The 26,535-nt window shown below is 43.6% G+C and overlaps 1 protein-coding gene across 1 annotated transcript in view; it reads left to right on the top strand.

Moving 5' to 3' along the window:
- SH3PXD2B (SH3 and PX domains 2B) overlaps positions 1-26,535 on the top strand; it is a 238,066-nt gene that overhangs the window by 199,836 nt on the left and 11,695 nt on the right. The window contains exons 6-11 of the mRNA XM_069764104.1: positions 7,539-7,564; positions 18,553-18,687; positions 21,333-21,437; positions 24,057-24,174; positions 25,211-25,410; positions 26,437-26,486. Of these exons, the coding sequence (XP_069620205.1) occupies positions 7,539-7,564; positions 18,553-18,687; positions 21,333-21,437; positions 24,057-24,174; positions 25,211-25,410; positions 26,437-26,486 (634 nt within the window). The remainder of the gene's footprint in view (positions 1-7,538; positions 7,565-18,552; positions 18,688-21,332; positions 21,438-24,056; positions 24,175-25,210; positions 25,411-26,436; positions 26,487-26,535) is intronic.

Genomic DNA, 26,535 nt, shown 5'->3' with positions numbered 1-26,535 from the left:
TGGTACAGGGTGGCACATGTTAAGGAGCTGAAACTCCTAAACCCTTCATCCAATTTTAATGTGGATACCCTCAAATGAAAGCTGAAAGTCTGAACTTCAACTGCATCTAAATTGTTTTGTTTAAAATTCATTGTGGTAATGTTTATAACCAAAATTAGATAAATGTTGTCTCTGTCCAAATATATATGGACCTAACTGTAGCTGGTGTGATTTGGGTATGATATGGCACAAATCCTCCAGATATCAGCTCCTGGCTCTGATGGCTTTCCATGCTCTTTGATTCCACTTTTTCATTTTTTTTTAGAGATGGCAGTAGTAAAGAGCAGGGGGTCATACAAATTAGACCTAAGTTTTGGGAGGGGAAACATTTCCATTTTTAGGGAAAGCATAAAAAAAAGGCTGGATATAGAGTGGGAAGCAGATTAAGGCGATATCTTTAAAGGAATGAAGTCATACTGATTTATGAATGCAAGTGATGTAGCATCAGCTTGGTCATACAGATCCACAGTATATATTTGTTGAAATAAAGTCTGGTGGAAAATATACGCCTTGCGTAATACTGAAGTCCTGATTGAATGAAAAGTGGATCCAAAATGATCTAGACTATAAGTGAGTAAGTGAGCACCTGAGCCTCAGTGTTTATTTCAAGCATATGTGTGGCTGCCCAGACATCATAAGTGCTCCTGAGAGGCCAGGCTGCTGCAGCTGGTTCCTTGTGCTCGTGGATGTACACTTTACGCTGATCCCCAGTGTTGCGCCTGCTCCCTACACAAACTCCTGAGGTGAGCAGCCTAGCTTGGTTTTATATGCCCGTCTTGAAGGCACTGCACTAGGAGGAAAAGTTTTCTTCTTTTTTCCCACCCCACCTCAGCATCTATTTGTGGGAGGAACAGACTCATATGAGAAAAATCTGAAATTAGATGCAAGTTGTAAACTGCACATCGGGGGATCTGAAAAGAAATGAAGAGGTGAAGACTGCAGCTAGAAACTTAGTACAACTTTTTAACTATAAGTAACCACTAACATACAGTACAGACCAAAAGTTTGGACACACCTTCTCATTTAAAGATTTTTCTGTATTTTCATGACTATGAAAATTGTACATTCACACTGAAGGCATCAAAGCTATGAATTAACACATGTGGAATTATATACTTAACAAAAAAGTGTGAAACAACTGAAATTATGTCTTCTATTCTAGGTTCTTCAAAGTAGCCACCTTTTGCTTTGATGACTGCTTTGCGCACTCTTGGCATTCTCTTGATGAGCTTCAAGAGGTAGTCACTGGGAATGGTCTTCCAACAATCTAGAAGAAGTTCCCAGAGATGCTTAACACTTGTTGGCCCTTTTGCCTTCACTCTGCGGTCCAGCTCACACCAAACCATCTCGATTGGGTTCAGGTCTGGTGACTGTAGAGGCCATTTCATCTGGCGTAGCACTCCATCACTCTCCTTCTTGGTCAAATAGCCCTTACACAGCCTGGAGGTGTGTTTGGGGTCATTGTCCTGTTGAAAAATAAATGATGGTCCAACTAAACGCAAATCTGATTGAATAGCATGCCGCTGGAAGATGCTGTGGTAGCCATGCTGGTTCAGTATGCCTTTAATTTTGAATAAATCCCCAACGGTGTCACCAGCAAAGCACCCCCACACCATCACACCTCCTCCACCATGCTTCACAGTGGGAACCAGGCATGTACAGTCCATCCGTTCACCTTTTCTGCATCGCACAAAGACACGGTGGTTGGAACCAAAGATCTCAAATTTGGATTCATCAGACCAAAGCACAGATTTCCACTGGTCTAATGTCCATTCCTTGTATTCTTTGGCCCAAACAAGTCTCTTCTGCTTGTTGCCTGTCCTTAGCAGTGGTTTCCTAGCATTAATTTAACCATGAAGGCCTGCTGCACAAAGTCTCCTCTTAACAGTTGTTGTAGAGATGTGTCTGCTGCTAGAACTCTGTATGGCATTGACCTGGTCTCTAATCTGAGTTGCTGTTAACCTGCGATTTCTGAGGCTGGTGACTCGGATAAACTTATCCTCAGAAGCAGAGGTGACTCTTGGTCTTCCTTTCCTGGGGTGGTCCTCATGTGAGCCAGTTTCTTTGTAGCGCTTGATGGTTTTTGCCACTTCACTTGGGGACACTTTCAAAGTTTTCACAATTTTTCGGACTGACTGACCTTCATTTCTTAAAGTAATGATGGCCACTCATTTTTCTTTACTTGGCTGCTTTTTTCTTGCCATAATACAAATGCAAACAGTCTATTCAGTAGGACTATCAGCTGTGTATCCACCAGAATTCTGCACAACACAACTGATGGTCCCAACCCCATTTATAAGCCAAGAAATCCCACTTATTAAACCTGACAGGGCACACCTGTGAAGTGAAAACCATTTCCGGTGACTAAATCTTGAAGCTCATCAAGAGAATTCCAAGAGTGTGCAAAGCAGTCATCAAAGCAAAAGGTGGCTACTTTGAAGAACCTAGAATATAAGACATAATTTCAGTTGTTTCACACATTTTTGTTAAGTATATAATTCCACATGTGTTAATTCATAGTTTTGATGCCTCCAGTGTGAATGAACAATTTTCATAGTCATGAAAATACAGAAAAATCTTTAAATGAGGTGTGTCCAAACTTTAGGTCTGTACTGTATGTAGAAATATTTTGTTTCCATATCAAAGTTGTCCATAACCTTTCACTATGGTTTTTACACGTGGAGTCCTAATTAACTTTTCCTAAGGCAATGCATCTCTGCGGTTTTTCATGCTTTCTTTTGACAGGTGCTAATGTGTGGCTTTGTGCCATACCATAATTTCCAGCAAGTGTGTGTTTGGCCATAGGTAACCTGCTGAATAGATTTCAATTTTCGGTGTTTAGATATGCTTGATTTTGTCCTTGGTTACATCTGTGGTCCTGCTCAGTTATTTTCTGCAGTCACTTACTATAATGTCTACAATGCCATACTTGGCCACAAGAACAAACTTCTACATAAATCCTTCATTGCTTTACTTCAATTAATGTGCGCAAAGGAAAATGTACAGTACCGCAGATCATCTGTCACCATTCAGCATTTTTATGCTTTTAGTTTAAGAGCTTTCGCACATTTTACACAGCTTGGAATATGAATGGAAGTCTATGGACATTTGTTGAGCATATTAAGTATGAACTATTTGGCTGCTGTTCAGTATAACCCTGCTGAGCTCCATCTCTAGGAAAATAGCTGCCATCAAGAACACAGCTGCAAATCAAGGGAACGTGCCGATCCAAATGACTGGGCTTCTTTCTTTTGGCTAAAAACTTGCCATTAAACTGATGTTGAACACAAGTTATTCCATTATCACATATTAAAAGTGGAATTTAATCTTAACCACAAGCATTTTTATATATAGTTTTTGAAATTAGAAAATCTGCGTACATTTGTTAGTGGATATATGATGTACGGTATTTCTTTTGTCAAATTTTCTCTTCTTTTTTTGTATTTGTCACAATTGTATGTGACAAAGCATTGTTGAGGCTGTTGGACACTATGTTCTAGTAGTGGTCCTGGGGCAGATGTGGTGGTGACAATTATTTTCTCCCTGAATTTTAGTCTAAAAGTGAACATATGTTTTATCATACTAAGGCATTTTAGCTTTAAAATGCTAAAAGTAGTTCATAATATAGAATATAATATAATAATTAAGTCTAATAAATTCTCAATATTTTATTCTATGACAAAATCTGGCATATACTCTTGATTGTGTGCCAATTTTAAGGAAAACCTCGTAATTCTACCAGTCCTACAAGTATATCTGCACCCCATGTATTTCATTTATTTAAAAAAATGACATACCTTCTTCCAAGTGTCTTTGCGTTTTTTTTTCCCCTTTCTCACAAGGGATATGTTCTATATGGAAAGGGTTGTGGCTTACTAGAAAGGGGCATGGCATGAAATGCAACACTGCCCCAACATTGTGCCATCAATTTGGATCAAAATATGGCTGCAAAGTAAGCCAACCAATAGGTTATGTAAAGTTAGAAAAATTATGTACCGTATATAAAAATGTGCTTGATAAATTATTCCTTTTTAGGCAATTTGATCTAAATTGTCTAAAAATGAGTGAAATTTATCAGGCACATTTTAGGAATCTTTTTCAAATTTTTACACAACCTACAGCCTACTTTACAGCAATACTTTGAGCCAACATTTTGGCAAAAATGTAACTTATTTTTAGACAATCTAGTCCAGGGGTCTCAAACTGCAATCCTCGAGGGCCGCACACCATACGTGTTTTCAAGGTTTCCTTAGCATTGCACAAGGTGCTGTAATCATTATGTGTAGGTGATTAAATTATCACCTGTGCAGTACAAGGAAATCCTGAAAACATGACTTGTTTGCAGCCCTTGAGGAATGCAGTTTGAAACCTCCAATCTAGTCTGTTTCGTCTAAATAGTGATGTCACAAAATTGGAAAGAGAGAATGTTTGTGACCAGTGTATGGCCAGTGGTAAACGTTTGTGAGCGTATATAATATGGTGTTAAACAATAACATTTTATATTGTCTATAGACACATATATACGGTATATATATTTAAAATGGCTGTCCACTACTAGGACAACCACTTCTTAAACTAAATGTTCGACCCCGATAAAATAATAAAGCGTATACTCGCCTCCCATGCTGGCTCCGTTCCAGCTGTGTCCGTACTCGCGGTCATGGGGCTGTGATGCAGTGGAATGACAAGTGACACCGGCGCCCAATTGGCACTGATTTCACTGTGTTCTCTTTCGGACAAACTGAACATGAAGAGGAAGTCTGGTCTATTGCTGATCCCTGGCTTCCTCTTCATGTTCAGTTTGGCAGAGACAGTGACACCAGCGCTGATTGGGCACTGGTGTCACATGTCATAAAACTGCATCACAGCCCTGGGGAGAACGAGTGCCGACACCATGGGAATGGAGCCGGCAAGGGAGGTGAGTATAGGCTCTATTATTTTATTGGGGCCAAACATTTAGTTTAAGAAGGGGTTGTCCTAGTAGTGGACATACAAGTGTCTCCATGTACTCCTATAAAATGCAAAGAAGGAGGGCAAACAGGCAACCCATCAGTTGTTCTGCCAGTACCTGTTTTCCCGCTGCTACATACTTGCTTATTTGGTTGAGCATTTATGTGTTTTCAATGGGGAGAAGGCAGGAACCAATTCTAGATTTACTGCTGCATGAGGCAAAAAATTGACCTTAACACCCATCTAAAAACAAAAATCTCTCAAAACATTTTTAAAAAATACACACATAAATAAAATAAAAATGGCCTTCTGTAGCTTACATTGATCATCACTTTAGGCTGCACATGTAAATAGATATATGTGCATGCAGCTCTATACCAGCAGTGAGTTAACCGTTCTTATATATCAGTGGAGAATTCACAATATACATCAATAAATACATGGCTAAATATATACTAGCAGTGAATAATAATATAAATAATATGTAAATGGCATACATAGCAGTTTATTTAATTTTTAGTTAAAGGGACTCTACCAGCTCAAATTGGCGGGATATTAAAATGATTTCTTACCGGTCAGATGGGCAGCGTACCCTCTTTATTTCTTCACCCCATCCGTCCCTGTTTTCTGCATTATTTTCAGGAATAAGAGTATGTGTGCGCCATAGTTGGCGCGTGCGCCATGCAGTTTTCAGTGGCGCATGCGCAGTATGCTTTGCCCTACTGCGGGCAAAGCCGAAAAGCATTACTGCGCCCGCGCACTATGTCCCAGAAGTATTTTGCTGTCTTTCGGGACATAGTGCGCGGGCGCATGTGCAGTAATGCTTTTCGGCATTGCCCGCAGTAGGGCAAAGCATACTGCGCGTGCGCCACCAAAGACTGCATGGCGCATGCGCCAACTATGGCGCACGCATACTACTATTCCCGAAAATAATGCCGAAAACAGGGATGGACGGGGTGGAGAAATAAAGAGGATACGCCGCCCATCTGACCGGTAAGAAATCATTTTAATATCCTGCCAATTTGAGTCCCTTTAAGTAGACCTCCATACTGCTTTTGTATTTATTTTGGGGTTCATATACTGCACTTTTTTGTGTTTTCTAATTGTATACGGAGTTCCTCACAATATTTTGGGGATTATGGTCCCTTGAATTGTCTGTATTTCTGGTACTTTTAAATGTAAGGTCACATCGGTGTTTAAAAGTTCATGTCTGCGGCTGTGTCCAGTGTATGCGAATGTAATGATTAATAATATGATTTCTAATAATAAAATATGAAGGTTTAGGAGGAGAGTCATGAAGGCATTAAGCTAGTTTAATAGAGTTGGTGCTGCTTTTAACTAATTGTGTGCTGGCAAGCTCCTGGAATTTCTTCTAGTGCCATCTTCATAGTCCTGATGAAGTCCAGTGCAGAGAAGAGGCAGTACTGAACATGGCAGACACCAGGATATTTCACACCAGGATATAGCTTGCCTTGACAAATGAGATGTAGAGGGGCAGTAGCTGGGATATTTAGCAAAAACATGTGAATCTAAATTGCACTCTTGCTGCACTATGTTTGCGCATCTTGAGTGACGAGTGCTGTGCTTCTGCCAGTGGTTCGATCAGGCTGTGCTGTGCCATGGCACAGGCCCTCTATCCCTTTGAGCCCATGGTTGTCACACCTTTGCATCAGATGTGGAATAGGTTATACACTTCAGCCAGAAGATATTGCTGCCCCCAACAGTTACTTCTGACCTCCCTCTGAGGTGAGATGTTTATAGCTGTCAGATATCTCTTGTGAAACCTCCTTTCCTGTGATAACAGAAGGATCAGCTATGTTGAAATTCCACATTCCTGACCCCTAATTTTCTTCCACTTCTGGCATAGGGAGAGGATTGTGACACCCCTATAAACATAAGATAGTTGTCCAAAATAAACAGGGTCGGAGGATATCAATATAATGTGTATGGACACCTTAACTCAGAGTCTGTACATAATAAAACCAAATTTTGAATGGTAGTGCTCTCATCTATCATCTCATGACTAAAGGCTACGTTCACATTAGCGTTGCGCTAATGTGCGTCGCTGTTGCGTCGGCGACGCAGCGGCGACGCGCCCCTATGTTTTACATAGGGGACGCGTGCGTTTTTTTGTTAGCGTTTTTCGACATGTGCGTCGTTTTCGACGCTAGCGTCGGACGCACGAAAATGCAACAAGTTGCATTTTTCGTGCGTCCGATTTTCGTCAAAAAACGACGCACGCGTCGCAAAACGCAGCGTTTTTGCGTGCGTTTTTGGTGCGTCACGCGTTTCGTCGCTGTTGCGTCGCCGACGCACCGGCGCGCAACGCTAATGTGAACGTAGCCTTAGATATTCACTTGACTTTCCCCAGAGAATATTCTATGTCCATTTTTTGGAGACTGAGGTCAATTAATTGTACCATTATCCATTTCAGATCTCATTCAGAGATCAAACTTCTTTTATTCTGTATAGTTTTGTTTAAATATAACAGCACAACGAAGCAAAATCACTATGTGCAAGACTAATTGGTTTCTTTTCTTTTCCTTTAGAGAACCTATTGGGCGGAGGAAACTTGGTAAGGTTCTTAAACATATTAATATGAATAGAGGTATTAAATGTAATAGTATATATATATATATATATCTCATGTGGTGCCAATGGGTTAGCATGGCAACCCCTGGTCTGCAGAGGACCACAGTGCTCGTCATTGCCAATCTGCTGTGAGCGCCGCTCAGTGGCTGGCTTTCATAGCAGATGATCATTCCTTCTACACATAGCAGTCCTGCTATGTGCAGCACAAGCGATCAGGAGATCACAGAGCTTCAAGCCTTCTAAGGAGACTATTGAAGCAAGTAAACAGTAGAAAATATATTTTAAAAATATTAAAAAAAAACAAAAGTTCAAACTACCCCCCTTTTTCTCCTCTTTCAGGTAACATCGGGGGCTTATCTACAGCATTACAGAATGCCTGATGACGATGAGCTTACCTCACCATCGATTTTGGGGGTGACAGGTTCCCTTTAAATCAGAAAGTCATATCGCACAAAATAATTAATAAATAACATTTCCCACATGTCTACTTTACATCAGCACAATTTTGGCAACATATTTTTTTGTTAGGACGTTATAAGGGTTAAAAGTTGACCAGCGATTTCTCATTTTTTTTATCAAAATTTACAAAACCATTTTTTTTAGTGACCACCTCACATTTGAAGTGAGTTTGGGGGTCAATATGACAGAAAATACCCACCAAAAGTGACACCATTCTAAAACCTGCAACCTACAAGGTGCTCAAAACCACATTCAAGAAGTTTAGTAACCCTTCAGGTGCTTCACGAGAACTAAAGCAATGTGGAAGGAAAAAACGAACATTTAACTATTTTCACAAAAAATTTACTTTACACCCAAACACAGATACCCCGTTTGTAGGGGAAAGTCACTGTTTGGGCACATGGCAGGGCATAGAAGGGAGGGAGCACCGTTTGACTTTTTGAACCCAAAATTGGCTGGAATCAATGGTGGGCGCCATGTCGCTTTGGAGACCCCATGATGTACCTAAACAGTGGAAATTCCCCAATTCTAACTCCAACCCTAATACAGCCCTACCCCTCCTAGTCACAACCCTAACCCCTACTCCAACACCACCCAACTGTAACCCCACCACAACTGTAAACCCAACACAACCATATCCCCAACACAACCTCAACACCACAACTGTAACCCCCACACCACAACCGTAACCTCAACACTACAACCGTAACCCCAACACAACCCTAGACCTAGCCCCAACCTTAACCCTAGCTCTAACCTCAACCCTAGCCCTAACCCTAAGGAAAAATGGAAATAAATACATTTTTTATTTTATTATTTTTAACTAAATAAGGGAGTGATAAAGGTGGGTTTGATTAACTATTTTTTTTATCACTGTGATAAGGTCTAGCACAGTAATCAAAATGAACCAATAGGAAAAATCTCCTATTGTTGCTGGGTGCTGGCTGGCAGATCTCGGCAGGCGCACTGCGCATGCTCCCGCCATTTTCTTCCTGGAATAAGACGCCGAGGACCAGGGGACAGAGCCGGAGGGTCCAGAATTACTGGAGGCACCTCAGGGAACTCCATTTCTCTCTCCTCTGATATGCTAGCTCATATCAGAAGAGCGAGAAATGAATGGGAAATCAGACCTTTTTTTTTTTTTTTTCAATCGCCGTTATTCCGTGAATAACAGTGATCACAAGACTGGGGACGATAACCCGAATCTTGTTCTCTGGGGTCTTAGCTACCGGGGGTAGCTGATCCCCCTGGAGAGATTATGATGCTGGCGGGCGCTATAACCTTTTTTCTCAGCGCTGTTAAAAAGCGGTGCTGAGGAATAAGTTTCCTTAACTGCTGCCGTGAAAAGGCGTATTGGTGGGCGTTAAGGGGTTACAATTATTTATACATGTTTGGTATCTGCGAACTAGTAATGACCTAGAGATTCATAAAGGCAGGTTGGTTGTAGCATTTATTGAGCATGGTAAAAAAAACAAACTAGAAAAAACAATTGTGGAACTGCACTTTCTTGCAATTTCACCGCACTTGGAATTTTTTCCCGTTTTCTAGTGTAAAATATGGTAAAATTAATGGTGTCGTTCAAAAGTACAACTCGTGCTGAAAAAACAAGCTCTCACTTGGCCATATTGACAGAAAAATATGGCTCTGGGAAGAAGGGGAGAGAAAAATTGAAAAAAATAAATAAAAGGACCAGGCACGTGGGTGAAGTGGTTAAAAAATTGTATTGTATTGTTCCTCTGTTATTCCTCCTAATTTGACAACTAGATGTTCCAATAGATATGATTAAAACTGATTGAACAAAGTGACAAAAAAGACAGCACATGTATCAGGTCTGGCCATGCCTAGAAAACATGCATGTCTTCAAAAAGAATGTAGTATTGAAGGTATTTAGTATCAGTACTAGACAATGCCTTAGGTAATTACAGAGAACATACCATCTGATCCCTGCTGCCCAAGCCACAGGCTGCATGGATCGGACAATGACCCTGTTATTGCAGCCTGTTATGCTTTAGGCTAGGTTCACACTACACTCACTGGAGTTCTCTCCGCTGAGCACGACATCAGGCTTCTGTCGGAATCCCTGAAAAACAGGATTCAAGCAGGAGTCCTACAACAGAGCCCCAATAGAGACATTTACAGTACTGTTATAGCAGTATTTGTTTTTTTTTTCAAACATTCACAAAATCATGGCCTGCAACGTTTTTGGTGCTTATCTGAAAATGTCAACTACTGCCGTGATGGAGGCCAGTGTTCACAGAGCCGCTGTTAGCTTAAGTGAATAGATCTGTTGGGGATCTGCTGTGGGATTCCCATTAGAACATTAATTTTAGGGATTCCAACAGAAAGCTGACGTAGTTTTCAGCGGTGCCGTGAAGATGTACCGCTTGGTGTTTAAATAAAGGACACTTTCAACTGCAGTTGGTGAGTGCATTTGCATTTCTTGTCGTTTTGGATTTGAATGGACTTTTTTCACGCAAATAGCACCTCCTTTTCTTTCTCGGACTGCTACATATTTCATATGTGCCAATATTGATTCTCTCTGTTTGGTGAGCTGTGCTACTCCTCTTCCCTTTTGTTGTTCATACTTTATTAGTTGTAGAGTTTGTAAAGCCATCCGTGGACAATGCGACTAAGATTACTAGTCCAAGAGGCACATCTCTAGTAGCTTCTCCATGCCCCCTCCAGTAGACTGTCAGGTCTACCACTATACCCAGCACATCTCTAGTAGCTTCTCCATGCCCCCTCCAGTAGACTGTCAGATCTCCCACTATACCCAGCACATCTCTAGTAGCGTCTCCATGCCCCCTCCAGTAGACTGTCAGGTCTACCACTATACCCAGCACATCTCTAGTAGCTTCTCCATGCCCCCTCCAGTAGACTGTCAGATCTCCCACTATACCCAGCACATCTCTAGTAGCTTCTCCATGCCCCCTCCAGTAGACTGTCAGATCTCCCACTATACCCAGCACATCTCTAGTAGCTTCTCCATGCCCCCTCCAGTAGACTGTCAGATCTCTCACTATACCCAGCACATCGCTAGTAGCGTCTCCATGCTCCCTCCAGTAGACTGTCAGGTCAACCACTATACCCAGCACATCTCTAGTAGCTTCTCCCTGCCCCCTCCAGTAAACTGTCATGTCTACCACTATACCAAGCACATCTCTAGTAGCTTCTCCATGCCCCCTCCAGTAGACTGTCAGGTCTACCACTATACCCAGCACATCTCTAGTAGCTTCTCCATGCCCCCTCCAGTAGACTGTCAGGTCTACCACTATACCCAGCACATCTCTAGTAGCCTCTCCATGCCCCCTCCAGTAGACTGTCAGATCTCACACTATACCCAGCACATCTCTAGTAGCTTCTCCATGCCCCCTCCAGTAGACTGTCAGGTCTACCACTATACCCAGCACATCTCTAGTAGCTTCTCCATGCTCCCTCCAGTAGACTGTCAAATCTCTCACTATACCCAGCACATCGCTAGTAGCGTCTCCATGCTCCCTCCAGTAGACTGTCAGATCTCCCACTATACCCAGCACATCGCTAGTAGCGTCTCCATGCTCCCTCCAGTAGACTGTCATGTCTACCACTATACCAAGCACATCTCTAGTAGCGTCTCCATGCTCCCTCCAGTAGACTGTCAGATCTCCCACTATACCCAGCACATCTCTAGTAGCCTCTCCATACCCACTCCAGTAGACTGTCAGATCTCCCACTATACCCAGCACATCTCTAGTAGCTTCTCCATGCCCCCTCCAGTAGACTGTCAGGTCTACCACTATACCCAGCACATCTCTAGTAGCTTCTCCATGCCCCCTCCAGTAGACTGTCAGGTCTACCACTATACCCAGCACATCTCTAGTAGCTTCTCCATGCCCCCTCCAGTAGACTGTCAGGTCTACCACTATACCCAGCACATCTCTAGTAGCTTCTCCATGCCCCCTCCAGTAGACTGTCAGATCTCCCACTATACCCAGCATATCTCTAGTAGCTTCTCCATGCCCCCTCCAGTAGACTGTCAGGTCAACCACTATACCCAGCACATCTCTAGTAGCTTCTCCATGCCCCCTCCAGTAGACTGTCAGGTCTACCACTATACCCAGCACATCTCTAGTAGCTTCTCCATGCCCCCTCCAGTAGACTGTCAGGTCAACCACTATACCCAGCACATCTCTAGTAGCTTCTCCCTGCCCCCTCCAGTAAACTGTCATGTCTACCACTATACCCAGCACATCTCTAGTAGCTTCTCCATGCCCCCTCCAGTAGACTGTCAGGTCTCCCACTATACCCAGCACATCTCTAGTAGCCTCTCCATGCCCTCTCCAGTAGACTGTCAGGTCTACCACTATACCCAGCACATCTCTAGTAGCTTCTCCATACCCCCTCCAGTAGACTGTCAGATCTCCCACTATACCCAGCACATCTCTAGTAGCTTCTCCATGCCCCCTCCAGTAGACTGTCAGGTCTACCACTATACCCAGCACATCTCTAGTAGCTTCTCCATGCCCCCTCCAGTAGACTGTCAGGTCTACCACTATACCCAGCACATCTCTAGTAGCTTCTCCATGCCCCCTCCAGTAGACTGTCAGGTCTACCACTATACCCAGCACATCTCTAGTAGCTTCTCCATGCCCCCTCCAGTAGACTGTCAGATCTCCCACTATACCCAGCACATCTCTAGTAACGTCTCCATGCCCCCTCCAGTAGACTGTCAGATCTCCCACTATACCCAGCACATCTCTAGTAGCTTCTCCATGCCCCCTCCAGTAGACTGTCAGATCTCTCACTATACCCAGCACATCGCTAGTAGCGTCTCCATGCTCCCTCCAGTAGACTGTCAGGTCAACCACTATACCCAGCACATCTCTAGTAGCTTCTCCCTGCCCCCTCCAGTAAGCTGTCATGTCTACCACTATACCAAGCACATCTCTAGTAGCTTCTCCATGCCCCCTCCAGTAGACTGTCAGGTCTACCACTATACCCAGCACATCTCTAGTAGCTTCTCCATGCCCCCTCCAGTAGACTGTCAGGTCTACCACTATACCCAGCATATCTCTAGTAGCTTCTCCATGCCCCCTCCAGTAGACTGTCAGGTCTACCACTATACCCAGCACATCTCTAGTAGCCTCTCCATGCCCCCTCCAGTAGACTGTCAGATCTCCCACTATACCCAGCACATCTCTAGTAGCTTCTCCCTGCCCCCTCCAGTAGACTGTCAGGTCTACCACTATACCCAGCACATCTCTAGTAGCTTCTCCATGCCCCCTCCAGTAGACTGTCAGGTCTACCACTATACCCAGCACATCTCTAGTAGCTTCTCCATGCCCCCTCCAGTAGACTGTCAGGTCTACCACTATACCCAGCACATCTCTAGTAGCCTCTCCATGCCCCCTCCAGTAGACTGTCAGATCTCACACTATACCCAGCACATCTCTAGTAGCTTCTCCATGCCCCCTCCAGTAGACTGTCAGGTCTACCACTATACCCAGCACATCTCTAGTAGCTTCTCCATGCTCCCTCCAGTAGACTGTCAAATCTCTCACTATACCCAGCACATCGCTAGTAGCTTCTCCATGCTCCCTCCAGTAGACTGTCAAATCTCTCACTATACCCAGCACATCGCTAGTAGCGTCTCCATGCTCCCTCCAGTAGACTGTCAGATCTCCCACTATACCCAGCACATCGCTAGTAGCGTCTCCATGCTCCCTCCAGTAGACTGTCATGTCTACCACTATACCAAGCACATCTCTAGTAGCGTCTCCATGCTCCCTCCAGTAGACTGTCAGATCTCCCACTATACCCAGCACATCTCTAGTAGCCTCTCCATACCCACTCCAGTAGACTGTCAGATCTCCCACTATACCCAGCACATCTCTAGTAGCTTCTCCATGCCCCCTCCAGTAGACTGTCAGGTCTACCACTATACCCAGCACATCTCTAGTAGCTTCTCCATGCCCCCTCCAGTAGACTGTCAGGTCTACCACTATACCCAGCACATCTCTAGTAGCTTCTCCATGCCCCCTCCAGTAGACTGTCAGGTCTACCACTATACCCAGCACATCTCTAGTAGCTTCTCCATGCCCCCTCCAGTAGACTGTCAGGTCTACCACTATACCCAGCACATCTCTAGTAGCTTCTCCATGCCCCCTCCAGTAGACTGTCAGATCTCCCACTATACCCAGCACATCTCTAGTAGCTTCTCCATGCCCCCTCCAGTAGACTGTCAGGTCAACCATTATACCCAGCACATCTCTAGTAGCTTCTCCATGCCCCCTCCAGTAGACTGTCAGGTCTACCACTATACCCAGCACATCTCTAGTAGCTTCTCCATGCCCCCTCCAGTAGACTGTCAGGTCAACCACTATACCCAGCACATCTCTAGTAGCTTCTCCCTGCCCCCTCCAGTAAACTGTCATGTCTACCACTATACCCAGCACATCTCTAGTAGCTTCTCCATGCCCCCTCCAGTAGACTGTCAGGTCTACCACTATACCCAGCACATCTCTAGTAGCTTCTCCATGCCCCCTCCAGTAGACTGTCAGGTCTACCACTATACCCAGCACATCTCTAGTAGCTTCTCCATGCCCCCTCCAGTAGACTGTCAGATCTCCCACTATACCCAGCATATCTCTAGTAGCCTCTCCATGCCCTCTCCAGTAGACTGTCAGGTCTACCACTATACCCAGCACATCTCTAGTAGCTTCTCCATGCCCCCTCCAGTAGACTGTCAGATCTCCCACTATACCCAGCACATCTCTAGTAGCTTCTCCATGCCCCCTCCAGTAGACTGTCAGGTCTACCACTATACCCAGCACATCTCTAGTAGCTTCTCCATGCCCCCTCCAGTAGACTGTCAGGTCTACCACTATACCCAGCACATCTCTAGTAGCTTCTCCATGCCCCCTCCAGTAGACTGTCAGGTCTACCACTATACCCAGCACATCTCTAGTAGCTTCTCCATGCCCCCTCCAGTAGACTGTCAGGTCTACCACTATACCCAGCACATCTCTAGTAGCTTCTCCATGCCCCCTCCAGTAGACTGTCAGATCTCCCACTATACCCAGCACATCTCTAGTAGCGTCTCCATGCCCCCTCCAGTAGACTGTCAGATCTCCCACTATACCCAGCACATCTCTAGTAGCTTCTCCATGCCCCCTCCAGTAGGCTGTCAGGTCTACCAGTATACCCAGCACATCTCTAGTAGCTTCTCCATGCCCCCTCCAGTAGACTGTCAGGTCTACCACTACCCAGCACATCTCTAGTAGCCTCTCCATGCCCCCTCCAGTAGACTGTCAGATCTCCCACTATACCCAGCACATCTCTAGTAGCTTCTCCCTGCCCCCTCCAGTAGACTGTCAGGTCTACCACTATACCCAGCACATCTCTAGTAGCTTCTCCATGCCCCCTCCAGTAGACTGTCAGATCTCCCACTATACCCAGCACATCTCTAGTAGCTTCTCCATGCCCCCTCCAGTAGACTGTCAGGTCTACCACTATACCCAGCACATCTCTAGTAGCTTCTCCATGCCCCCTCCAGTAGACTGTCAGGTCTACCACTATACCCAGCACATCTCTAGTAGCTTCTCCATGCCCCCTCCAGTAGACTGTCAGATCTCCCACTATACCCAGCACATCTCTAGTAGCGTCTCCATGCCCCCTCCAGTAGACTGTCAGGTCTACCACTATACCCAGCACATCTCTAGTAGCTTCTCCATGCCCCCTCCAGTAGACTGTCAGGTCTACCACTATACCCAGCACATCTCTAGTAGCTTCTCCATGCCCCCTCCAGTAGACTGTCAGGTCTACCACTATACCCAGCACATCTCTAGTAGCTTCTCCATGCCCCCTCCAGTAGGCTGTCAGGTCTACCACTATACCCAGCACATCTCTAGTAGCTTCTCCATGCCCCCTCCAGTAGACTGTCAGGTCTACCACTACCCAGCACATCTCTAGTAGCCTCTCCATGCCCCCTCCAGTAGACTGTCAGATCTCCCACTATACCCAGCACATCTCTAGTAGCTTCTCCCTGCCCCCTCCAGTAGACTGTCAGGTCTACCACTATACCCAGCACATCTCTAGTAGCTTCTCCATGCCCCCTCCAGTAGACTGTCAGATCTCCCACTATACCCAGCACATCTCTAGTAGCTTCTCCATGCCCCCTCCAGTAGACTGTCAGGTCTACCACTATACCCAGCACATCTCTAGTAGCTTCTCCATGCCCCCTCCAGTAGACTGTCAGGTCTACCACTATACCCAGCACATCTCTAGTAGCTTCTCCATGCCCCCTCCAGTAGACTGTCAGGTCTACCACTATACCCAGCACATCTCTAGTAGCTTCTCCATGCCCCCTCCAGTAGACTGTCAGATCTCCCACTATACCCAGCACATCTCTAGTAGCGTCTCCATGCTCCCTCCAGTAGACTGTCAGGTCTACCACTATACCCAGCACATCTCTAGTAGCTTCTCCATGCCCCCTCCAGTAGACTGTCAGGTCTACCACTATACCCAGCACATCTCTAGTAGCTTCTCCATGCCCCCTCCAGTAGACTGTCAGGTCTACCACTATACCCAGCACATCTCTAGTAGCTTCTCCATGCCCCCTCCAGTAGACTGTCAGATCTCCCACTATACCCAGCACATCTCTAGTAGCGTCTCCATGCCCCCTCCAGTAGACTGTCAGGTCTACCACTATACCCAGCACATCTCTAGTAGCCTCTCCATACCCCCTCCAGTAGACTGTCAGATCTCTCACTATACCCAGCACATCTCTAGTAGCTTCTCCATGCCCCCTCCAGTAGACTGTCAGATCTCCCACTATACCCAGCACATCTCTAGTAGCTTCTCCATGCCCCCTCCAGTAGACTGTCAGGTCTACCACTATACCCAGCACATCTCTAGTAGCTTCTCCATGCCCCCTCCAGTAGACTGTCAGATCTCCCACTATACCCAGCACATCTCTAGTAGCCTCTCCATGCCCCCTCCAGTAGACTGTCATGTCTACCACTATACCCAGCACATCTCTAGTAGCTTCTCCATGCCCCCTCCAGTAGACTGTCAGGTCTACCACTATACCCAGCACATCTCTAGTAGCTTCTCCATGCCCCCTCCAGTAGACTGTCAGGTCTACCACTATACCCAGCACATCTCTAGTAGCCTCTCCATGCCCCCTCCAGTAGACTGTCAGATCTCCCACTATACCCAGCACATCTCTAGTAGCTTCTCCCTGCCCCCTCCAGTAGACTGTCAGGTCTCTCACTATACCCAGCACATCTCTAGTAGCTTCTCCATGCCCCCTCCAGTAGACTGTCAGGTCTACCACTATACCCAGCACATCTCTAGTAGCTTCTCCATGCCCCCTCCAGTAGACTGTCAGATCTCCCACTATACCCAGCACATCTCTAGTAGCGTCTCCATGCCCCCTCCAGTAGACTGTCAGGTCTACCACTATACCCAGCACATCTCTAGTAGCCTCTCCATACCCCCTCCAGTAGACTGTCAGATCTCTCACTATACCCAGCACATCTCTAGTAGCTTCTCCATGCCCCCTCCAGTAGACTGTCAGATCTCCCACTATACCCAGCACATCTCTAGTAGCTTCTCCATGCCCCCTCCAGTAGACTGTCAGGTCTACCACTATACCCAGCACATCTCTAGTAGCTTCTCCATGCCCCCTCCAGTAGACTGTCAGATCTCCCACTATACCCAGCACATCTCTAGTAGCCTCTCCATGCCCCCTCCAGTAGACTGTCATGTCTACCACTATACCCAGCACATCTCTAGTAGCTTCTCCATGCCCCCTCCAGTAGACTGTCAGGTCTACCACTATACCCAGCACATCTCTAGTAGCTTCTCCATGCCCCCTCCAGTAGACTGTCAGGTCTACCACTATACCCAGCACATCTCTAGTAGCCTCTCCATGCCCCCTCCAGTAGACTGTCAGATCTCCCACTATACCCAGCACATCTCTAGTAGCTTCTCCCTGCCCCCTCCAGTAGACTGTCAGGTCTCTCACTATACCCAGCACATCGCTAGTAGCGTCTCCATGCTCCCTCCAGTAGACTGTCAGGTATCCCACTATACCCACACATTGCGGGAGAGCTGTCAGTATATGGTAGAAGTGCGTGGAGATTCACTCTGTCCGTTATTCCCTATAAGTGACACCAAAGAAGCTGAGATCTGGGATGCTGTATTAATATCTGAGTGGCTTCATTTTGGATCCTGCAGGCTGCTGGAAGAAATGCTTTCTGTACTTGTACTGACACTTATTGTGCTGTGGCGCCCTCTAGCGGTGACTAATTATTATAACATTGGGATTACATATTTAGCACAACTTTTTTACAAGCCCTGATGTTGCTTAGAGCATACTGATTAAGGAAATCTATGGTGATCTGTAAATGTTATATTTACGGCTATGAGATGTCCAGTTTATCAGCTTTTTTAATCTATTTTTTACTCCATTTAAACTCGAGGTACGAACGTGTGATTTACAGATCTATATATTCTCTTTTTGGTTAGGAGCAGACTCTACGTCGGCAGACCCCTTAGTCTTGGATCAGTATGTGGTGGTTGCTGCATACGATAAACAGGAGAGCACAGAAATCACCTTGCGTGTTGGTCAAGTGGTAGACATCATTGAGAAAAATGAGTCTGGTAAGAAAATGATAAGTACTGAGCAAGTATTCCGAGGACATGATGTGTACAATTGGCTTGGACTGATGTATATTAACTCTCTAATTATCTCCAAAGCAATTAATTCCCTGTACATTATTATAAGCATAGCAGGAGGACATATCATGTACCTCCTGGAGTACTTGTACCCCAGGCTAAGAACCTAGCTCCTGGACCACAGGTATTAACTTAGACCACCATGAAATAAAATATTAGCTCCTCTTTTATCCTACACCACCTGGCAATAATTTTAATGCCATAGACCATGAAGTAAGGAGGCTTAAATATAAGTTTATTTTTTAGGTCTATTTTATTTTAGGATTTAATTCATACGAGATATTTTTTTCTAACTTTCTGTTGTGTGTCCCATAGCCTAGAACATTTATTATTATGTGTTGCGTTCCTAACATTCATGGTAACAGGGGAGGGGTGGTTGCATCTATTCAGCGAAAAGACAATGCTGAAAATTATGATATGAAGCAGGAGTGTTTCTACACTTTTAATTTTGATATGATTTCTAGTTTTAGTTGTGTAATTCTGTGCAAATTGTATGCATTTAGGGTCGCTAATGAAATATTACTAATAATTGTTTATGTGCTCACCTTTGGGATCCGTTTCTAATGCAGTTAAAAAAATAAACAACCCCAAAAACATAGACATAAAAAAAAGGTGTAAACAATTACCAAATGTTACCCAAACTCTCTGGAGTTTCCCTGAATACCTGTAGTGTTCTGGGTGCATAAAACCCCTGGCCTGAATACATTATACTTGGACAACTTCTTCTCATACCTCTCACTTGGCCTCGATAACACAATAAAGCCTATGCTCCACTCCCGTGCCGGCGCCGTCCCTGCGTTGTTGGCAGTCGCTCTCTGCAGGGCTCTCGTGCGGTGCTGTGACACCGGGACCCAATCACTTCTGGCGTCACTGTCTCCGCTTTCAGACGTTTTGAGCAGGAAGAAGGAAGCCTGGGATCAGCTGTAGTCCGGACTTCCTCTTTATGTTCAAAATGTCCGAGACAGTGACGCTAGCGCTGATTGTGCGCCGGCGTCACGTGTCGCAACACCGCACGAGAGCCCCACAGAGAGCGACTGCCAACAACGCAGGAACGGCGCCGGCACGGGAGGGGAGTATAGGCTTTATTATGTTATCAGGGCCAAATATTTCAATCAAGAAGGGGTTGTCTTAGTAGTTGACAAACCCCTTTAATGTGTAAAAAAGGAAGTGTCTATTCTGTCTGCCACCCTTTTCTTGACTGGACAAAAAGCTGTTAAGACCACCTTTATTTTGACCATCCAAACAACGGTTAGAATAGGGAACTGATACAAACCGATGACATTTTAGAAAAAATAAAACCCGTTGAAAAGACAGATAATTAATTAAACCAGAAATAAAAGTTGACATTAACACAGCCACTGTACTTATCTATAGTTAACAGCAATGTTAGAGGGGTTGTCCCAAAAATGCCCTGTATAAATATCTATTTTTAAGCCCTAGCCACTTTTGTAATTTTATTTATGTGATAATTCCCTACTATTCTCCCTATATAGCAACCCCTCTATCTGTTTTCTTACCTTACTTCCTTTGATGTTCTGTTTGAGTCCCGGCATTTACTGGGGATTGTCATATGGACTTCATCAAGAGGATGGCCCTGCAGTCAGTTTCGATCACCCCGCTGAAACAGAATGTTATTGGGGCCAGCGCTCCCTTCATTTAGAAAAAGGAAAGTTGCACGGAGCAACCATTTGGTAAAATAAAATATCCTTTTGTGCCAGAAACATGTATGTTTTTATGCATCTGCAATGGATTCACTTGTTTTAAGAATTTTTCAATAAAGAATATTCTATTTTAACGGATGGTTGTGCCGTTCCACTTCCCGTTATGTTTGGCTTTGCTGTGCTCCACCAGCAGGATCCGTCACCCACTGGTTTCAGGTCAATCAGCCTTCCAGCTACAAACAAGCATTGTGAGCTCCTACATTTCGCCTTCTCTTTGTTTTCATCACCATTGAATCTTATTTTAACCCACGCCTCCGAAGAGACTGGAGCCTTAATCCAGCACCTTAGGGTATGTGTCCACCTTCAGGATGGCCGATCTGTTTCAGGGCAAAGAAGCTGTAGGGGCGACGCTGCGGTCACTTCTCTCTGCTTCTTTCACTGTGATTGATTTGGGGCATCATCAGGGGGCAATTGTTAAAGAAGCTGTGATAAGTGAAGCCAGTGCCGCCCCCTAATGACATGCTGTTTCAGGGTGGAGATGGAAGCCGCAGAGACCCGACTGCAGGGCCATCCTCTTGATGATGTCCCATTTTGAAAATCCCCAGAAAACAGATATAAGGATTAGCTGTATAGTGAGAACAGTAAGGCATTTATATGCAAATGACAAAAGTGGGTAGGTTTTAAAATAGATATTTGTACTGGGCTGTTTTTGATCCGGACAACCCCTTTAAGGTAATTAAGGCTTTTTCTGCTTGGATTCGTAGGATTTTTTTCTGCCATTGCTCATTATAAATCATCAGGTTTGATATGCACCATGTGTAAAAACCATTTGTGCAGCATAATAAGTAGTTGGGACGTACTAAGCAATAAGAAGGCCTTTATAGACTGTATCCTATACATTGATTCCAGGCTGGTGGTTTGTGAGTACTGCAGATGAGCAAGGATGGGTACCTGCTACTTGCCTAGAGGCTCAAGATGGAGGACAGGAAGACTTTACTATTCAGCCCGAAGAAGGTAAAAAGAATAAAGTGCCACTTTTAATATTTTGTCACTTTATCCTCGCCAGCACCCACTGCAGACTAATAATATGCCAATGCACGGTCCTGTAGACCAAAAACCCTGACTTTTCCAGAAGGAAAGCGTTTTCTGATCTAAAACCTGTTTTCTTCAAAACTGCTTTTCATGTGTGTATATATATCAATGTCGGTGTCATGTTCTGTGTAGTATCGTCATACTAGTATGTGTATTATGTATATGTGTGTTGTATTTCTAGTAATTCCATAAGAAATAGCCTTTTCACAGCAGGAAGTGGTGGTAATAGGACAGTCTGCTCCGATTCCTAAAAGTACCTAGCTATTATAAGAGGTATTTGGTAAAACCTGACCGCTCCTCATTTCTTGTTTTGTCACTTCCTGCTTCCCAACGTGCTCCAGCCCCATGGAGATATTGGTCCTTACCTAGGCACGTCGGCCGCCGAAGGACACTTGGGGACTTGTACACCAGTGGATGGGGACGAGGTGCAGAGAGGCTTGTTTTATTGTCTGCCATTGCTGTCTGTGTTTGATTTTGTTGCATGAGATCCTACTGCTGGCGTTTGTATGTCTCGCATGTAAATGTTTTGCTTCCAAACTAAATTTTTAGATGCATGCCAGAGGCATGATTCTTACAGTAAAGGCTATGCATTTAAGGCCACAGGTCAGTATTTTACATAAGTATTTGTAATCTGAAACCAGGAGTGGGTGAAAAATACAGAAGTGGTGACGTGTTTCTATTATACTATTTCTCTGACTGTTCAGATGTAAAATACTGACCACATACTGAACGTGTGAATGTGGACTTAAAGAACTGTATTGGATTGACATATCTAAAAACACATTCTTATGCAAATACTTGATAAGAACCTGTCAACTTGAATTTGTAATGTAATGTAAAGTTATGGCTGTAATGACGCTGCAATACTGATTACATTGATACCTTTGGTGAAGAAATCGGCTTTGTGGTTCTTCTTTAATCACCATTTGAAGCTTTGTGCTGAGCAGATGTTGGTGCACAGGGGCGGGACCGTGCACTGGGTCTTCTCCTCCCTGTCTGTGACTTTCTGCCTGCCTCCTCTGTATGAAATCTTAGCAGTGACCTGTTATTCACAGACCGGTGACAGGCAGAGGGCTTGGGGATCACACACAGGGAGGAGAAGACCCCTTGGACTGTCCGGCCTTTGTGCACCGAAATCTAATTAACAGAAAGCTCCAAATGCTGATTACAGAAGAACCACAAAGCGGATTTCTTCCTCAAAGGTATTAATGTAATCGGTATTATTACCTCTCCATTACAGCCATATCTTTACATTACAAAATACTGCAGACAGGTTGTCTTCAAACAAATACGGTACTTAAAGAGTAACTGTTGTTTTAACTTTTATTTTAGAAATCCGTATCACACATGAAAATGAGAAACTTTGTAATATACCTTCTCAGAGATCTCTTTCTTTCCCTCTAAATTGGTGGGTAAAATCTGTATCCAGGAAGACATATGGTAGTTCCCTATTATTGAGATGGGGGATGATGGAGGGTGAGCCAGAAGCCAACACAGACCTCCTGCTGCAAGTTCTCCTGAAACAGTTGCAGTTCTCCATAGAGCGTTATGGGCACCAATTATCATCTGTCTGATTAGTTGGGAAGAGTCTTTTCGCTGAACACCGATTTTACCTGTGAATTGAGAATTTGAGAGTGAAAGATCTGTTCAGGAGGAGAAAGAAGCAGATTTCTCTTTTCTGTAAGCCAATATTTTATAAAGTTTCTCATTTCCACGTGTACTACTGATTTCTGGAAAAAAGAAAATTAAAATAATGGTTACTGTTTAAGTAAATGCTTATGTGACATAAGACAATGTCACCTCATCCATGTGCTATATGTACTCATCCATACTATTTGAATACAGCATTACTTTTTAGCCTACACTATGGTGACTGAGAAGTCCAACATCATCCTTAGACTACAATTTCATTGGATCTGTTCATGAGACCCTACATATGCTATTTTGAAAGTCAAAGAAACCCATATCTAACCTGCAGTTTTAACTTTGCAGCTTGTCCATTACTTTTTTTTTTTAGCCTGCTTTTACATTTGTTTTTATGCTGTCTGTAAATAATTGTTCCCCTTTGATGATCTGTTATGGCCTATTCCATTGAGATGTCAGAAATCTCATGCACAATCTTGTTTTTTTTACCTGACTGATTTGGAAAAATGCTACATTTTTTTTAAAATCTGGAGCTTGTCACTTCTTTCAGCGTTTCTTCAACTTTTTTGCAGCATTGTTTCACCCACAGAAAGCAATGAGAGTGCAACGTGTGAACATAGCCTTAGTGTATGAAACGCCCCGGCCTGTGTTTTGGATCCAAATTTGTACATAACCTTTAATAGCATTTTACGCTACATAAATGGCAATTCCGGTTTCTAAGGTTCTAGTGCCTTCTTTCTTTTTCACTGTAGTCACAAGAATCATTCCTTTTTGCGAGGACGTAAATGAGCTCAAGATTTCTAAATGCAGCAAGCAGCGTTAAAGAATATTGAATCGAGCCATGAATGGTTTGTGTCTGCTTCTAATTATATTTCTTTGCTTTTTTTGTATGAGCAGAAGAGAAATACAGTGTTATCTATCCTTACACTGCACGAGATCAAGATGAAATCACTCTGGATAAAGGTGCCATCGTAGAAGTCATTCAAAAGAATCTTGAGGGGTGGTGGAAAATTAGGTATGTATATTAAAATACATTGTACAGGTGCTCATAAAATATTGGAGAGGGGAGCACAAAAACAGAGATCCCCTGTCCCTTGTGTGGTTTGTACAGGATAATACTTGTCGGGTCTCATACATCAAAATTGTCCTGCGGTAAAACTTTTTTTGCTGCCCATTGCAACATAGTCAGATGTTCCTTGTCATTTTACCAAATCAGTGTAAGGTATGAACAAGGGTCATTAGATCCTTCCTCGTTAGATGAGCGGTACTCTTTGTGGATGGTAGGAGTGTTATGTCCAGCCCCACAAAGAAGTGTAATAGTGGAGGCCTATGTATGCACAGGCTCATCCTAAAAAAAATGTACTATTTTGATGGTCATCTTCCGTACCTTCCACAAAGAGTAGTATACATAATTTGTTATGGAAGTGGCCAAAGGAAAAAAAATATGGCCAACCAGATGTTCGAATACCTGCTATTGTTGTAGACCTGCAGGAGAGGATTATGAGAAGCCCCCAGGATATTGACCTTAAAATGGTCATAGCATTTACTCATCAGCAGAAGAACATGATGATAACTTGACATAGGTCATTATATGTGGCAATAACTCTTGAATGTGGCGGTCAGGTTTCAGCTTCCCTTACCTAGGCCATGTCTCTGAGCATTGAACACATTTTTTTGTGACCATGTTGACTATTTGTAACAAAACTTTTCATGGCTCTATGATTACACCCCAATATCTTTTTATTTAAATGAATCCATGTTTTGATTAATCAGATCAGGCATGTTCATTGTGAGTGTGGGAGAGATCACGTCAGAGAGCGCGTGAAAACGCAACGCAATCTTTCGTGTTTGTCTGTAATTTTTTATTTTTTATCTTTTCATTTTAAAGTCTCTTAGCTACCATAGAAGGCTTGAGGAAATGACACTATATTTCCCTTGCATGAGTCACAGTAGAAACTTTTTAGAGGGCTTGACAATATCATGATTAATACTAGATGCATTTGAGGAGCTGATTGACAAATACACATCATTAATTGTTTGTCTTGTTACAGATATAAAGGAACAGAGGGCTGGGCCCCAGCATCCTACTTGAAGAAAATCAGCGGGGATTTACTCTCTCAAAAGCTGGCATCGGGATCTAGTGCCAATTCCAGTGCTCTGGATTTGGATGGGATCTCTAGGCAGCAGAACTATTCTGGCCGGGATAGAGAGACTCCAAGTCGCCAGCTTCCATTCACAGATTTTAAGAGAAGTAAGAATCTGTAATAACATAAAGATTCAACTCAACGTTGCCCTTTTTTGTCTTCAAATTGCGGCCTCCTTAGTAGTAAGGAGATAAAGATGCATTATAGTTAGACACCCTAAAATAAAATAGAATGTGTCACCCCATCTGTTTGCCTCTGAGAACCTGACGTGCATTTTGATTAAGTCAATTTTTTTGGCAATATTCCACCATCTACAGCTACTCTTTTCTTTGTGCTCTTATCTTCATTATTTTGTGTCTCTCATCAACCTCCCCTTGCTTTCATTGCTCCTTGATTTTAATTTTTACTTTTTTGTGTAGTTGTATATCTCACTTATTGTTTAGGTGCATTTGTTAGATTTTTATTTAGGGAGTAACGCTTATGATATTTTTGGCTTGCTCTTTGTACGCTCATTTATTTTGGAATTCGTTTTTTGATTATAAGATGATTTTAATCTTTCAGACCAGTTTGCCTAAAAGAAAAAAGCGCTAATGCATCGAATATCTCTTCCAGATCAGTCAGTATTGCTAACTCATATCTGTATTCTAGTCTTTACTGTATATTGAAATTTAGAACAGTCAACAGAGGTCCAAGAGGGAAAATCGGTCTTGGTATCTTAAAGAAGGGGAAGGATCCTGGATTTGGGCATGCCAGTCTTTCTGAATTGATATACCATTTGACACGTACTTGTTATCCATCCTTTTTAAATGCATGAATTACCGGTAGTTGTCTTCTTTGTAGTTCATTTTTTATACGCGTAGACTTTAAAGTAATTGTGGGATGGATTTCCTGACCAATGTAAATCCAAATTTAGATGAATCTCCTAGTTTTTTTTTTTTAATTATAGGGTGAGAACTACATGTCGCTATTTAGTTGAAGGAAAAATGATCTTGAGTACTGAAAGAGAATTTTTGGAATTGTCAAATGCATTTTGTGTGCTCACCTGTAGAGGCTTCAGAAATGTAGTTACCATGACCTAAAACTGTAGTATGTCCTGTTGTATACATTTTAACATCATCTTTTTCATCCAACAGAATCCCCTATAATGAGACAGAGACCACCACCCCGACGGGACCTTACCATCGTAAGTTTTTGTTTGTCTGTAAAATGATCAGTCTTAACTTATTACATAA

This window comes from Ranitomeya imitator, chromosome 4 (assembly GCF_032444005.1).
Source record: "Ranitomeya imitator isolate aRanImi1 chromosome 4, aRanImi1.pri, whole genome shotgun sequence".
Taxonomy (NCBI): Eukaryota; Metazoa; Chordata; class Amphibia; order Anura; family Dendrobatidae; genus Ranitomeya; species Ranitomeya imitator.
This window is presented reverse-complemented; position numbering and strand designations above follow the sequence as displayed.